This window comes from Melospiza melodia, unplaced genomic scaffold, assembly GCF_035770615.1.
Source record: "Melospiza melodia melodia isolate bMelMel2 unplaced genomic scaffold, bMelMel2.pri scaffold_269, whole genome shotgun sequence".
NCBI lineage: Eukaryota > Metazoa > Chordata > Aves > Passeriformes > Passerellidae > Melospiza > Melospiza melodia.
Window position 1 is genome coordinate 876 of NW_026948591.1, and position 15,411 is coordinate 16,286.

Sequence of the window (15,411 nt, forward strand, 5' to 3'; positions counted from 1 at the left end):
ATGGGATTGAGGGAATGGGGATGGGAATATGGGAATAAGGGAATGGAATATGGGAATGTGGGAATGGAGATGGGAATATGGGAATGGAATCAGGAACAAGAACAGGGTTGGGAATATGGGAGTGAGATTGGGATTGGGAATATGGAATGGGGACAGGATTGTGCATGGGAACGAGGATGGGAATATGGGAACAGGAACAGGATTGGGAACAGGAATGGGAATGGGATTGGGGATGGGAATATGGGATAAAGATGGAAGCAGAAACGATGACGGGAATGGGCATGGGAATGAGAATGAGAAGAGCAATGGGAACAGGGTGTAAGCGTGGCCGGGATGCATCAGGGTCAGCAGGGTCTTGGGGTTGAAGGTTTGGGGACACTGAGGTTTGGGATTGGGGGGAACACCACAGACTGAGGGGACATTGGGGCCTGGGGTCATCAAGGTTTTGAGGTTTTGGGGGACATCGGGGTCTTGAGGTTGGGGGTTTGGGGTCATCAGGTCCTTTTGGGTTTGAGGGATCCTGACATTTTGAGGTTAAAGGGACATCAGGAGCGTGGGGTTTGGGTTTAGGGTCGTTGGGGTCTTGGAGTTGGGGGTCATCAAGGCCTTGGGGCTGGGGTTCTGGGGTCGTTGGGGTTTGGGGTCAGGGACACCAAGGACTCAGGGTTTGGGGGACAGGGAGTTTGGGGCTGGGGACAGTCATTCCTGGTCTTTGGGGAACACTGAGGTCTTGGGGTTTGGGTTTGGGGAACACCAAAGTTCTGGGGATGGGGACAGCAGCCTCTGGTCCTTGAGGGACACTGAGACCTTGGGGACCGGAGGACACCTGGGGCTCAGGGGTGTCCAGCTCTTGGGGTGGGGGACACTCACCTCTGGTCCTGGGGGTCCCTCCTGCCCCCAGGCACCGGTGACAAATGTCCCCAGTCCTTGGGGGTCACCTGGTGGCTCTGGGGCTCCAGTGACGATTGTCCCCAGTCCTTGGGGGTCACCTGGCTCTTGGGACACGTCCGGCTCTGTGGGCTCGGGCGGTTCCCTGGGTCCCTCCTGCTCCAATGGGGCAGTGACTGTCCCCTGTTCCTGGGGGACACCTGGCTCTGTGTCCCCAGGGACGAGGGGCTCTTGGTGGCCATTGAGCTCCGGAGGTTTGGGGACAGCCACGTCCAGGTGTCCAGGGCTGGGGACACTCAGCCCCGAGCCTTGGGGAGCCCCCAGATCTTGGGGTTCGGGGTTGATCCCCTCTGGTCCTGTGGGTTCAGCCACCTCCTGGGGACCGGTGACAGCTGTCCCCAAAGCCTGGGGGACACCCAGCTCCTCCAGTTTGGGGACAGCTGACTCCTGTCCCTGAGGGACATCGAGGTCCTGGGCTTTGGGGACCGCCATCTCTGGTCGCCCCGGCCCATCCTGCTCCGATGCTCCGCTCTTGTTTGTCCCCTGTTCTTGGGGACCCCCCTGGGATGTCCCCAGGGCTCTCCGGGCAGGTGGGGGTCCCCCAGGGCCTGTGGGGAGGGGACAGCCCCATTAGGGATGGGTGGGGGGACACCCCTGTCAGGGATGGGTGAGGGTGACACCCCCGTTAGGGATGGGTGAGGGTGACACCCCCATCAGGGATGGGGTGGGGGTGACACCCCCGTCAGGGATGGGTGGGGGTGACACCCCCATCAGGGATGGGTGAGGGTGACACCCCCATTAGGGATGGGTGAGGGTGACAGCCCTGTCAGGGATGGGTGAGGGTGACACCCCTGTCAGGGATGGGTGAGGGTGACACCCCCATCAGGGATGGGTGAGGGTGACACCCCCATCAGGGATGGGGTGGGGGTGACACCCCCGTCAGGGATGGGTGAGGGTGACACCCCTGTCAGGGATGGGTGAGGGTGACACCCCCATTAGGGATGGGTGAGGGTGACAGCCCTGTCAGGGATGAATGAGGGTGACACCCCTGTCAGGGATGGGTGAGGGTGACACCCCCATTAGGGATGGGTGAGGGGTGACACCCCATCAGGGATAGGCCGGGGTGGCACCCCCAGCCCCAGAGATGGGTGTTGGCAGCTCCGTGTCCCCTCCCCGCCCCGGGGACGCACCGGTGGCCTCGCGGGTTCCGGATGGTTTGGTTGATGCAGAACCTCCAGCGCCCCACGGGTGACGATTGGGGGGGTCCTTCCCCTGGTGGGGGGCGAGGGGTCAGCGGGTGGGGGGCAACCCCAGCCCCCTCCCCTCCCCCACTACTCACCACCTGCTGGCGGCTCCAGGGGTCCCACCTGGGGGAGACAAATTTGGGGGGTCAGCGGGGGGGTCTGGGTGGGAGGAGGGGTGAGATGGGGGGGCAGGGGGAGCACCTGGGGGTCCGGGGCGGGGGTCCCGAGGAGCCCCCGTGCCTGCTCCACAATGGCCTTGAGCTCCTCCACGAACTTGTCCCGCTCCCCCTCCAGGACAAAGTTGTCCTCGACCTGTGGGGGGGACACGGGTTGGGAGAGGGGGACATGATTTGGGGGGACAGAGATTGGGGAGGGGGACACAGATTGGGAGGGGACACGGGGTTGGGAAGGGGACATGGGCTGGGGACATGGGGACACAGACTGGGGACATGGGGACACAGACTGGGGAGGGGGACAGAGATTGGGGAGGGGGACACAGATTGGGGAGCGGGACAGAGATTGGGGAGGGGGACACGGGTTTGGGAAGGGGACATGGGCTGGGGACATGGGGACACAGATTGGGGAGGGGGACACGGGGTTGGGGACAGAGATTGGGAAGGACACGGGGACAGAGTGGGGAGGGGGACAGAGATTGGGGAGGGGGACATGGACTGGGGACATGGGGACACAGAGTGGGGAGGGGGACACGGGTTTGGAAGGGGACATGGGCTGGGGACATGGGGACACAGACTGGGGAGGGGGACATGGGTTTGGGAGCTGGGGACACAGAGTGGGGAGGGGACACAGACTGGGGACATGGGGACAGATTGGGGAGGGGGACAGAGACTGGAGAAGGGGGACATGGACTGGGGACACGGGGACACAGACTGGGGAGGGGGACACGGGTTTGGGAAGGGACATGGGCTGGGGACAGGGGACAAAGACTGGGGAGGGGACACGGGCTGGGGACACAGAGTGGGGAGGGGACACAGACTGGGGAGGGAGACAGAGATTGGGGAGGGGGACATGGACTGGGGACATGGGGACAGAGATTGGGGAGGGGGACATGGACTGGGGGCATGGGGACACAGGACTGGGGAGGGGGACATGGGTTTGGGAAGGGACATGGGCTGGGGACAGGGGACAAAGACTGGGGAGGGGACACGGGCTGGGGACACGGGGACAGCTCGGGGGTCACCATGTAGCAGGCGATGTCCTCGGGCGCGTCCCCATCCACGTCAAACCTGAAGGTGACCATCTTGCTGTCGTGGGTCTCCAGCTGGCACTCCACCGTGTTGTCCCCAGCTGAGGACACCTGGGGGGTGGTGACACTCTGTGACCGTGCAGGGATGTCCCCGTGCTGCCCCCCGGCCCCCAGCCCCGCCCTGACCTGCAGCACGGTGAGCTGGAAGCGGGCAGGGCGCTGGCACGACGCGCGGCGCTGCCGGGCACGCGGCCCGGGGACGTCGGGGACATCGGGGACACGCAGCAGGGACGCGGCCTCGGCGGGCACCGAGGGCTCCTCGGGGCCAGGGAGCATCGGGGGTTGTGGCATTGGGGATGGTGGTGGCATCTCTGGAGCTTGGGACATCCCCATGGCTGGTGGCATCATGGATGGTGGTGGCATCTCTGGAGCTTGGGACATCCCCACGGCTGGTGGCATCATGGATGGTGGTGGCATCTCTGGAGCTTGGGACATCCCCATGGCTGGTGGCATCATGGATGGTGGTGGCATCTCTGGAGCTTGGACATCCCCATGGCTGGTGGCATCACAGATGGAGGTGGCATCCCTTGGGGTGGTGGCATCCCCATAGTTGGTGGCATTGGGGATGGTGGTGGCATCTCTGGGCTGGTGGCAACCCTTGGGCTGGTGGCATCACAGATGGAGGTGGCATCCCTTGGGCTGGTGGCAACCCTTGGGCTGGTGGCACCATGGATGGAGGTGGCATCTCTGGGGCTGGTGGCATCATGGGTGGAGCTGGCATGCCTTGTGCTGGTGGCATCCCTTGTGCTGGTGGCATCACCATGGCTGGTGGCACCATGGATGGTGGTGGCATCTCTGAGGCTGGTGGCATCATGGATGGTGGTGGCATCCCTTGGGCAGGAGGCATCCCTGGGGCTGGTGACACCCCCATGACTGGTGGCATCACAGACGGAGGTGGCATCCCTTGGGCTGGTGGCATCATGGATGGAGGTGGCATCTCCGGGGCCGGTGACATCCCCATGACTGGTGCCATGACAGACAGTGGTGGCAGCCCCAGAGCTGGTGACATCCCCACCACTGGTGGCATCCCTGGCACCAGCTGCGGCTGCATGGTGGGGACTGGCTGTGGGTGATGGCATCCCCTGGGCTGGTGGCATCCCAGATGGCAGTGGCATTGCTGGACCTGGTGGCATCCCAGGGGCTGTTGATGGCATTCCAGGGCCTGGCTGCAGCTGCACCATGGGGACCAACTGTGGTGGCACCCCAGCTGGGGGTGGCACTCCTGGACCAGGTGCCATCCCTTGGGCTGGTGTCACCCCTGGCACTGATGCCATCCCTTGGGCTGGTGTCACCCCTGGCACGGATGCCATGCCCTGGGCTGGTGCCACCCCTGGCACTGATGCCATGCCCTGGGCTGGTGTCACCCCTGGCACAGATGCCATCCCTTGGGCTGGTGTCACCCCTGGCACAGATGCCATCCCTTGGGCTGGTGTCACCCCTGGCACTGATGCCATCCCTTGGGCTGGTGTCACCCCTGGAGCTGGTGGCATTCCAGCCGGAGGTGGCACCCCCAGAGCTGGTGGCATCCCTTGGGCTGGTGTCACCCCCAGAGATGATGGTGGCACCCCTGGAGCTGATGCCATCCCTGGAGCTGGTGGCATTCCAGCCGGAGGTGGCACCCCCAGAGCTGGCGTCCCCCCCGAGGCCGGTGGCACTCCAGCAGGAGGTGGCACCCCTTGCGCTGGTGACACTCCAGGAGCCGCTGTCACCCCCGCAGCTGGCAGTGCCACCCCCGCTGCCACTCTCGGTGCCACCCCCGGCCCCGGTGCCCCGGGTGCCACCTGTGGCTGTGTCCCCATTGTCACCGACCCCCCGCCACAGCCACAGGGGTCCCCCTCGGGCCCAGGTGGCTCCGTGGTGCCTCGTCCGGTGCCATCCTCTGCTGTGCCCTCGGTCCCCTGGGTCACCTGCAGGACACAGGGCAGTGCCAGGGGGGTCTGGACCCCCCCAGGACCCCCCCAGTGTGACGGGCACTTACCGGTGGTGGCACAGGGGGGGACACCCCATCCTGGGCTCCCTGTGGGTACCCCCAGAGCTGCTCAAGGGCTCCGGTGACACCGCAGGGACCGGGGACATCTGGGGGGGGGACGCTGTCCGGGACCCCCTCGGCTGGGGAGGGAGCAAGGGGGGGTCACTGGGGGCAGGGGACACTTTGGGGGGCCTGAGGGCAGTTTGGGGGTACAAGGGGGGCAGTTTGGGGTACGAGGGGGGCAGTTTGGGGGTACGAGGGGGGCAGTTTGGGGGTACGAGGAGGGCAGTTTGGGGGTACGAGGAGGGCAGTTTGGGGGTACGAGGGGGCAGTTTGGGGGTACAAGGGGGGCAGTTTTGAGGACAGTTTTGAGCAGCTGGGGACAGCCTGGGAAGCTGGAGGTAGTTTTGAGGGTTGGGGACAGTTTTAGGGGGCAGTTTGAGTGTCTGGTGCAGTTCTGGGTGTCCAGGGGCAGTTTTGGGGTCACTGGGGCAGTTTTAGGGGTCAGTTGGAGGGTCTGGGTGCAGTTCTGGTGTCCAGGGGCAGTTTAGGGGTCACTGGGGGCAGTTTTAGGGGGCCCTTGGAGGGTCTGGAGCAGTTTTAGGGGGCAGTTTGAGTGTCTGGGTGCAGTTCTGGGTGTCCAGGGGCAGTTTTGAGAGCAATGGGGGCAGTTTTAGGAGGCAGTTTGAGGGTCTGGGGGCAGTTCTGGTTATCCAGGGCAGTTTTGAGAGCACCGGGGGCAGTTTTAGGAGGCAGTTTGAGGGGCTGGGTACAGTTCTGGGTGTCCAGGGGCAGTTTAGAGAGCACTAAGGGCAGTTTTAGGGGCAGTTCTGGGTGTCCAGGGGCAGTTTAGACAGCACTGGGGACAGTTTTAGGGGGCAGTTCTGGATGTCCAGGGCAGTTTTGGGGTCACTGGGGACAGTTTTAGGGGGCAGTTCTGGATGTCCAGGGGCAGTTTTGAGAGCACTAAGGGCAGTTTTAGGGGCAGTTCTGGATGTCCAGGGGCAGTTTTGGGGTCACTGGGGGCAGTTTTAGGGGCAGTTCTGGATGTCCAGGGGCAGTTTCGAGAGCACTGGGGGCAGTTTTAGGGGAAGTTCTGGGTGTCCAGAGGCAGTTTTGAGAGCACTAAGGGCAGTTTTAGGGGGCAGTTCTGGGTGTCCAGGGGCAGTTTTGGGGTCTCACCAGGACCAGGAGGGGGCTGCTCCCGCAGCAGCTGCTGCCTCACGTGCTGATCGACCTCGGTGTCCTCGCTCTCGGGGCCCCCCCCGGCTCTCGGGGCCCCCCCTGCCCTCCGCCTGCTTCTTCTCCCGCGTCTTCCTCACCAGCGCCAGCCGGTCCCGGATGGATTTGGCCACGGCCTTGGAGTCGCTCTCGTGGAAGAACCCGGATTTCACCTGAGAGAGGGAATTTGGGGTGTCCGGGGGGGCACCGAGAGCTGCGGGGGCTCAGGGTTGGTTCCAGAGGGAATTTTGGGGGATGTCAGTTTCGGAGAGGATCCAGGTGAGGTTAAAGGATGAATTTTGGGGTGGCATTGGTTTTGGGAGAGGTTCCAAGATGAAATTTGGGGTATCGGTTTTGGGAAAGGTTCAAGGTGAAGTTTAGGGATCAATTTTGGGGGAGAGGTTCAAGGTGAGGTTCATGGTGAGGTTCAGGAATGAATTTTGGGGTGACTTTTGTTCTGGAAGAGGCTCAAGAAGAGTTGGAGGGACCAACTGTTGGGACCCTGGGTGGATTTTGGGGTGCCACTGCCTTTGGGGGGGTGTTCAAGATGAGCTTGAGCCACAATTTTGGAGGTTCATTGCGTTTGGGGAGAATCAAGAGCAATCAGGGGCCAAACCTGAAGGGTTTTGAGGTCGTTCTCTCACCATCTCATAGGCCACCTCCTCGGGGACATCAGCCTCCAGGTTGAAGCTGAACTCGATGGCCTCGTTGTCCTTGTGCTTGCCCTTGAGCTTTTTGGGGTCCTCCACCCAGAGGCGCAGCGCCAGCGCCGGGTCCAGCCCCGCGTCGTCCTCGGCCAGCTCCACGCGCAGCCCCGTGTCCTCGGCGAAGAACGCGTGGTCCAGCAGGTCCCGGATGGACAGCCTGGCATGGACGGGGTGTGTGGGCAGTGCTGGTCAGTCCTGGGGGGCCGCAGGGGTCCCAGACCACTCCACCCCACCCCACCCCACCTCTCAGCCTTGTTCTGCCGGATGCAGCCCTCGATGATCTCCTTCACCTCGGGGTCCGTCACCTTGTGGAAACTCGCCGGCTTGATGCCCTGTGGGGGGACACGGTGACTTGGGGGCTCTGAGGGGAGGTTGGGGTCTCAGGGGAGGTTTGGGGTCTCGGGGGTGGTGGGACACCCACGCTGGTGACTTTGCGGTAGATCTGAGCGGCGTTCTGGCACTCGGAGTAGGGGTACTCGGACGTGCCCATCTCCAGCATGCACATCCCGAAGGCGTAGACGTCCACGGACTCGTCGTAGCGCTCCTCGTACATCTCGGGGGCCATGAACTCGGGGGTCCCTGTGGGGTGGGCGGTCAGGGGAGCCCTCAGGGGCGTCCCCAAGGTCCCCACGGCGCTCACCGATGACGCTCTTGGCGAAGGACGTGCGCATGAGCGTGGCCAGCCCCAGGTCGCCGATCTTGACGGAGCCCGTGGGGCCGGTGATGAAGATGTTGTCGCACTTGAGGTCGCGGTGGATGATGGGCGGCGTCCTCGTGTGCAGGAACTGCAGCCCCTTCAGGATCTGCCGGCACCAGCTCCGCAGCACCTTCGGCTTCATCACCTTGAACCTCTTGAGGTACCTGTGGGGTCCCGTCAGCCACGCCGGGACCCCCCCAAGGTGTCCCCCCCGCGCCCCCAACTCACGTCTTGAGGGTGCCCGAGGTCATGAGCTCGGTGACGAGGACGATGCACTTCTTGCCGCGGAGAGAGGACTCCCAGGAGTCGTAGAAGCGGACGATGTTGGGGTGCTGCAAGCCCCTTGAGCATCTCGGCCTCCTCCTTGAAGCGCTGCTGCTCCGCCTTGGTCAGCTTGCGGTCCTGGGGGGCACAGACACACACCCCAAAGTCCAGCAGCGGTGTTGGGTCTGGGTGCCAGGGTCAGCATCAGCAGCCCCCAGCCCCAGGATCATCATCATCATCATCATCATCATCGCTTTCATCATCATTCTCCAGCCCCAGGATCATCATCATCATCATGTCTAAACCTCGTTGACAGCATCATCATCATCATCATCCCCCAACTACAGTGTTATCATCAGCAGCAGCAACATCATCATCATCGTTTTCGTTATCATTCTCCAGCCCCAGGATCATCATTATCATCATGATGTCTAAACCTTGTTGACAGCATCATCATCATCCCCCAACGCCAGTATCATCATCATCACCATCATCCCCAAACTCCATCATCACCATCATTATTACCATCATCACCATCATGCTCAAACTCCAGGCTGTCGTCGTCGTCACATCATCATCATCATCATCATCATCATCATCATCATCCCCCAACTCCAGTATCATCATCATCACCATCATCCCCAAACTCCATCATCATCATCATTATTACCATCATCACCATCATGCTCAAACTCCAGGGCTGTTGTCGTCATCGTCATCATCATCATCATCATCTCTCAACCCCAATATCATCATTGTCCCTAACCTCAGGGTCGTTGCCAGCATCATCATCATCATCATGATCCTCCCCAAACTCCATCATCATCATCATTATTACCATCATCACCATCATGCTCAAACTCCAGGGCTGTCGTCGTCGTCATCATCATCATCATCATCATCATCATCATCATCATCATCATCATCATCATCATCTCTCAACCCCAATATCATCATTGTCCCTAAACCTCAGGGTCGTTGCCAGCATCATCATCATCACCATGATCCTCCCCAAACTCCATCATCATCATCGTCATTGTCATCATCGTCATCTCCCAGCTCCAGGGTCGTCATGCTCACCCCCAAACTCCTTCATCATCATCATCATCATTCCCCAATTTCAAGGGGTAACAAAGCACTTTGGGGGACAAGCAGCTCAGTTTGGGGGGAATTGATGGGATTTGGGGTGCACAGGTGGCAGAGGGGTCAACTGTGGGGTTTGTGGTGATTTTTGAGGTCATTATTTCAGGGGCCAGTCAGGGGGTTCATGATGAATTTTGGGGTATCCCCGTCTTTGGGAGGGGCTCAAGGTGAACTGAAAGGTTCATGGGTGGATTTTGAAGATCACTGATTCTGGAAGAGGCTCAAAATGAGTGTGAGGAACCAACCACAGCTTTGAAAGGCTTCAACATCAATTGAGGAGCCAATGACGAATTTGAGAGGGTTCATGATGAATTTTGGGGTGTCCCAGTCTTTGGGAGGGGTTCAAGATGAGATCAAAGGATCAACTATAGGATTCAAGGGTGGATTTTGGAGATCACTGATATTGGAAGAGCCTCAAACTGAGTTAGAGGAACCAATCACAGCTTTGGAAGGGCTTCAACATCAATTTGTGGGGTCAGTCAAGGGGTTCATGATGAATTTTGGGGTTTGGGAGAGCTTTAAGGTGAGCTCAAAGGACCAACTGTGGGATTCAAGGGAGGATTTTGGGGATCGCTGACATCAGAAGAGCCTCAAGCTGAGTTTGAGGAGCCACTCACGGCTTCGGAAGAAGTTCAACACCAACTTGAGAGGCCAATCAGGCGGTTCGTGACAAATTTTGGGGTGTCCCCATCTTCCAAAGAGCCTCAAACCCTCCCAAGAACCCACCATACATCCTCCTCCCCATCCCATAACCCTAAAAAAACCCCAATTTCACTTCCCACACACCAACCACGACCCCCAACTCCCCCCCACGACCCCCCCCGCGACTCGGGGCTCACCTGCAGCTCACACCAGGCCACCTCCACCCAGGTGTCGGTGTCGAGCCCTTGAAGACCGTCTTGAAGGCGCCGCGCCCCAGCTCGATGTCGAACTTGAGGAAGCGGCCGCCGGGCGAGGTGGCCACGGCCTTCATCTCCGCCTCCTCCTCGCCCTCCTCGCCCCGCCGAGGCGGGGGTCGCCCCGCGGGCCGGGGTCGCCGCCGCGCTCGCCCCGCTCCTCCTCCTCCAGCACCTCCACGCTCTTGCGGAAGAAGCGTTTTGGGGGGGCCGGGGGCGACGCGGGAGTTTTGGGGTCCCCCAGATCGGCGGCCATGGTTGTCCCCACTCCCCCACCACCCCCCCCACCCCAAACCCGCCCGAAAATTTTAGGGGGTGACCCCCCCCTCCCCCCTCCGCCGCCGCCCCCTCGCCAGCCCCTGCCGCCCCTATGGATGAAGGAGGGGAGGGGGCCGCGTGTCCGGGGGGGGGTTATGAGGGTCTGGGGGGGGTCACCTCGATTTTAGGGGTGTCCCCCCCCCCCCTCGGGTGGCACCGGCGGTGGCCGCGTCACCCCCTCCCCCGCGGGGGGGGGACCTGCGAGGGAGACAAAGAGGCTTCGATGGGGCGGGGGAGGGGGGCAATCGGAGAAAGGGGGGGGAGGGTGTAATTAATAAGGGCAGCGGGGTTAATTGGGGGGGTCCCCGAAATCTGGGGGGGGTGGAAGCATCCCCCCGGCCCCCCCCCCCCCCGCACAGCGGCTGCTCTTCCTGCGGAGGAAGGACTTCCGGGGGCAGCCCCCCTCCCAAAAAGGATGGCACAGGTACGCCCGCCCCCAAGGATGCCGTAGGTACCCTCGGGATGCTCTGGGGGGCTCTGGGTACCCCCAAGGGTGCCATAGGTACCCCCCAAGGGTGCTATGGGTACCCTCGCCCCCCCCCCGGGTGCCACAGGTACCCCCCCTCAGGGTGCCACAGGTACCTCAGCCCCCAGCCTGACTGTGGGGCTCCCTATGTATCCTATAGGGGCGGGGTGTGCCCAGTTCTGATCCCCCCCTGGACCACCATAGCCCACCCCCTATAGCCCCCCTCAGTTCTTGTGTGTCCCCCCATACCCCATAGAGCCCCCCAGCTCCTAAATCCCCTAAACACCATAGAGCCCCCAGCCCCTAAATCCCCTAAACACCATAGAGCCCCCCAGCCCCTAAATCCCCTATACCTCATAGAGCCCCCCAGCCCCTAAATCCCCTAAACACCATAGAGCCCCCAGCCCCTAAATCCCATATACCCCATAGAGCCCCCCAGCCCCTAAATCCCCTAAACACCATAGAGCCCCCCAGCTCCTAAATCCCCTAAACACCATAGAGCCCCCCAGCTCCTAAATCCCCTAAACACCATAGAGCCCCCAACCCCTAAATCCCATATACCCCATAGAGCCCCCCAGCTCCTAAATCCCCTAAACACCATAGAGCCCCCCAGCCCCTAAATCCCATATACCCCATAGAGCCCCCCAGCTCCTAAATCCCCTAAACACCATAGAGCCCCCAGCCCCTAAATCCCCTAAACACCATAGAGCCCCCCAGCTCCTAAATCCCCTAAACACCATAGAGCCCCCCAGCTTCTAAATCCCATATACCCCATAGAGCCCCCCAGCCCCTAAATCCCCTATACCCCATAGAGCCCCCCAGCCCCTAAATCCCCTATACCCCATAGAGCCCCCAGCCCCTAAATCCCCTATACCCCATAGAGCCCCCAGCCCCTAAACCCCATAGAGTCCACCAGCCCCTAAAGCTCCTGTGCCCCCCTATACCCCATAGAGCCCCCCAGCCCCTATAACCTGTGTCCCCTATACCCCATGGAGCCCCCCTAGAGCTTCTCCACATCCCTCCAGCTCCCGTGTGCCCCTCACCCCCATAGTGCCCCCATATCCCCCACATCCTCTGTGCCCCCATTTCCCCCACAGCCCTGTGCCCATATCCCCTCTCTGCCCCCATATCCCCCCTGTGTCCCATATCCCCCACATTCCCCCTGCGCCCAATATCCCCCCTGTGCCCCCATATCCCCCACAGCCACCTGTGCCCCCTTATCCCCTCTGTGCCCCCACATTTCCCCTGTGTCCCCATAGCCCCCCTCCGCCCCACAGTCCTTATAGCCCCCTGTGCCCCCATATCCCCCCTGTGCCCCATATTCCCGCTCTGCCCCATAGTCCCCATATCTCCCCTGTGTCCCCATAGCCCCCCCGTGCCCCATATCCCCCACAGCCCCCCAGACCCCCACCTCTCACCCGCGTCACGTGACCACCGCCGCGCGGGGGCTGTCGGGAGCTGTAGTCCCGTCCTGCCTCTGGCTGTGGCCACGCCCCCAATACCACGCCCATCAACTACCACGCCCTTAGCCACGCCCCCATGCGTCCATCGGTGATTCGGGGATCGCTCCGTGCTTCGCTCGCTCGCGGATTCGGCGCTCGACCGCGCCGCCTGCGCATCGCCATCATGGCGGCCCCCGGGGTGGAGGCGCGGGCGCTGTTCGCAGAGGGGGTTCGGGCCGTGCTGGGGGGGTGGGCGGCGCTGCAGGTGAGGGGGACACCGGGGACACCTTGGGGAGACACCGGGGACAGCTTCGAGCTGTGCTGTGGGGGTGGGCGGCGCTGCAGATGAGGAGGGGACAGCGTGAGGGGGCTCGGGGGGCACTTGGGGACACAGAGGGGGCACCGCGGGACCAGCACCGGGTGTCCCCATGTCCCCCCCGGGCTGTCCCCGCAGCTGGCGGTGGCGCAGGGTTTCGGGGGGCCGCAGGGTCCCGAAAAGGCCGCGTGGCTCAGCTCGGCGCTGCTCGATTTCTTCACGCAGAACGGTGCGTGCTGCCCCTCCCCCACGGCGGGGGGGGAAGGGAGGGTCTGGGGGGGGAGGGGCAGAGGTGACACCCCCCTATCCCCCCCCTCAGCTGACCTGGAGCAGGAGGAGGTGGAAGATTTCCTGGCCGAGGTGATGGACAACGAGTTCGACACAGTGGTGGAGGACGGCAGCCTGCAGCAGGTGGGCTCCCAGTACGGACCAGTACGGACCAGTTTGGAGCAATGGGCTCCCAGCAGCTGGCCAGCCTCCCCCAGGCACTCCCAGTGCAGCCCAGTTTGTCCTCGGGCAGCTCTCAGCATCTTTTAGTGGCTTTTGTCCCTTCCTGGTACCCTTGGTACCTTCCCGAGTGCTCCCAGTAGTTCCCAGTATAAACCAGTATGGACAAGGATGTTCCCAGCAGCCACTCCCAGTTGATTCCATTCCGTTCCCAGGCTGTTCCCACCATCCTTTGGTGCTACCAGCACCTCCCAGTATAGACCAGTCTGTTCTCAGGGCTCTTTTACTTCCTCCCAGTACATCCCAGTCCCACACATGGCCCCTCAGTGCCTCCCAGACCCATCCCAGTCCCCTCCCCTGTGGTGCCCAGGTCATCCCAGTCCCTCCCAGTGGTTCCCAGTTCCCTCCCCAGTGGTTCCCAGTCCATCCCAGTCCCCTCCCTGGTGGTTCCTACTCCCTCCCAGTGCCCTCCCAGTGGTTCCCAGTCCATCCCAGTCCCTCCCAGTGGTTCCCAGTGCCCTCCCCGGTGGTTCCCAGTCCCTCCCAGTGCCCTCCCCGGTGGTTCCCAGTCCATCCCAGTGCCCTCCCAGTGGTTCCCAGTCCATCCCAGTCCCTCCCAGTGGTTCCCAGTTCCCTCCCCGGTGGTTCCCAGTCCCTCCCAGTGCCCTCCCCGGTGGTTCCCAGTCCATCCCAGTGATCTCCAGTCCATCCCAGTCCCCTCCCAGTGGTTCCCAGTCCATCCCAGTGGTTCCCAATCCCTCCCAGTGGCTCCCAGTCCATCCCAGTGATCCCCAGTCCATCCCAGCCCCCTCCCAGTGGTTCCCAGTCCATCCCAGTGATCCCCAGTCCATCCCAGCCCCCTCCCAGTGGTTCCCAGTCCATCCAGTGATCCCCAGTCCATCCCAGTCCCCTCCCAGTGGTTCCCAGTCCATCCCAGTGATCCCCAGTCCATCCCAGTCCCCTCCCAGTGGTTCCCAGTCCCTTCCAGTGGCTCCCAGTCCATCCCAGTGTCCATCCCCCTGCAGGTGAGCCGGGAGCTGGTGACCCTTTTTGCCCGGGCACGGGGAGGGGATGTTGGGGGGGTGGGGGCGGCCCTGGGGGCTCTGGCCCGGCGTGGCCCCGCCCTGGCCGCCGCCCTGGCCACCGCCCGCCCGGGGGGAGACCCCCAGAGCCCCCCCGGGACCCCCCCCACAGCCCCCCGGAACCCCCCAGAGAGAGGGGAGGAGGAGGAAGAGGAGGAGAGCGACGAGGAAGAGGAGGAGGTGAGGGAATGACATCATTGGGATGATGTCATGGGGAGCTGATGATGTCATTGCTGGGGGGGCATTGGAGTGGGAGGGGCTGGTGATGTCATCAAAGGGGGTGGGGATGGGGTGATGACATCATGAGGTGACACTGATGATGTAATCAAATGGGGGTGTAGACTCCCTGGGAAGCTCAAGTGAGGGGGGCTGGAGGCTCCAGTGATGATGTCATTCCCTGATTATGTCATCAGAGCAGGTGGGGATGTGGTGATGACATCATGGGGTGTAACTGCGGAGCAATACTAATGATGTCATTAAATTGGGGAGTGGAGACTTCCCAGGACCCCCAAGTGAGGAGGGGCTAGGGGGTGATGATGTCATTGCTGATGATGTCATTCAGTCCTGATGATGTCATCAAGTAGAGGGAAGGTGGGATGGGGGTGGGACAGTGATGGTGTCACCAGATTTCAGGAGAGGGACTCCAGGACTACTGTGAGGGAAGGGGAGGGGCACCGTGACGTCGCTGGGGGATGTGTGTGACACTGATGACATCACAGGGGGAGTGTCATACTGATGACGTCATTGCCCCCCCCAGGCCATGGAGTGCGGGACACCCCCGCCCCCCTCGGACGGCTGGACCGTGGTGCAGCGGCGGCGGCGGCGATGATGGGGGGAGGGGTGTCCTGTGTGTCCCCCCCCAGCTTGGGGGACACCCCTCCCCCACCCTGCTCCCCAAACTGGGGGGGAATAAAGGCCCCTCCCCCCATGGGGGTGTGGGAAGAGATGTTGTGTGATTATTGAAGGGAGAGGCCGCTTAGAGAGCCCCTGGCCCCACTGCGACCGCAGAGATAACTCCCAGTTTAACCCAGTCCCTCCCAGTATAGC

At 62.2% G+C, this 15,411-nt stretch overlaps 2 protein-coding genes across 2 annotated transcripts; one reads left to right on the plus strand and one right to left on the minus strand.

Annotated features, from left to right (window-relative positions):
* Positions 1-2,095: 2,095 nt before the first annotated feature.
* LOC134433810 (serine/threonine-protein kinase WNK1-like) lies at positions 2,096-9,328 on the minus strand (the record flags this gene model as incomplete). Its single annotated transcript, XM_063182515.1, has 15 exons — positions 9,255-9,328; positions 8,219-8,374; positions 7,934-8,154; positions 7,715-7,872; positions 7,537-7,625; positions 7,231-7,450; positions 6,550-6,759; positions 6,139-6,142; positions 5,375-5,505; positions 5,202-5,303; positions 3,523-3,999; positions 3,331-3,447; positions 2,334-2,444; positions 2,228-2,255; positions 2,096-2,160 (listed from the first exon to the last, which is right to left on the minus strand). Coding segments are annotated over exons 1-15 (2,163 nt in total), but the record flags the coding sequence as incomplete, so codon positions are not given.
* Positions 9,329-12,616: 3,288 nt separating this feature from the next.
* LOC134433819 (uncharacterized) lies at positions 12,617-15,346 on the plus strand. Its single transcript, XM_063182528.1, has 5 exons — positions 12,617-12,784; positions 12,974-13,064; positions 13,155-13,246; positions 14,477-14,544; positions 15,122-15,346. Exons 1-5 carry the CDS (start codon positions 12,617-12,619, stop codon positions 15,318-15,320), a joined length of 618 nt encoding a protein of 205 aa, XP_063038598.1. The 3' UTR covers positions 15,321-15,346.
* The last annotated feature ends 65 nt before the right edge of the window (positions 15,347-15,411 follow it).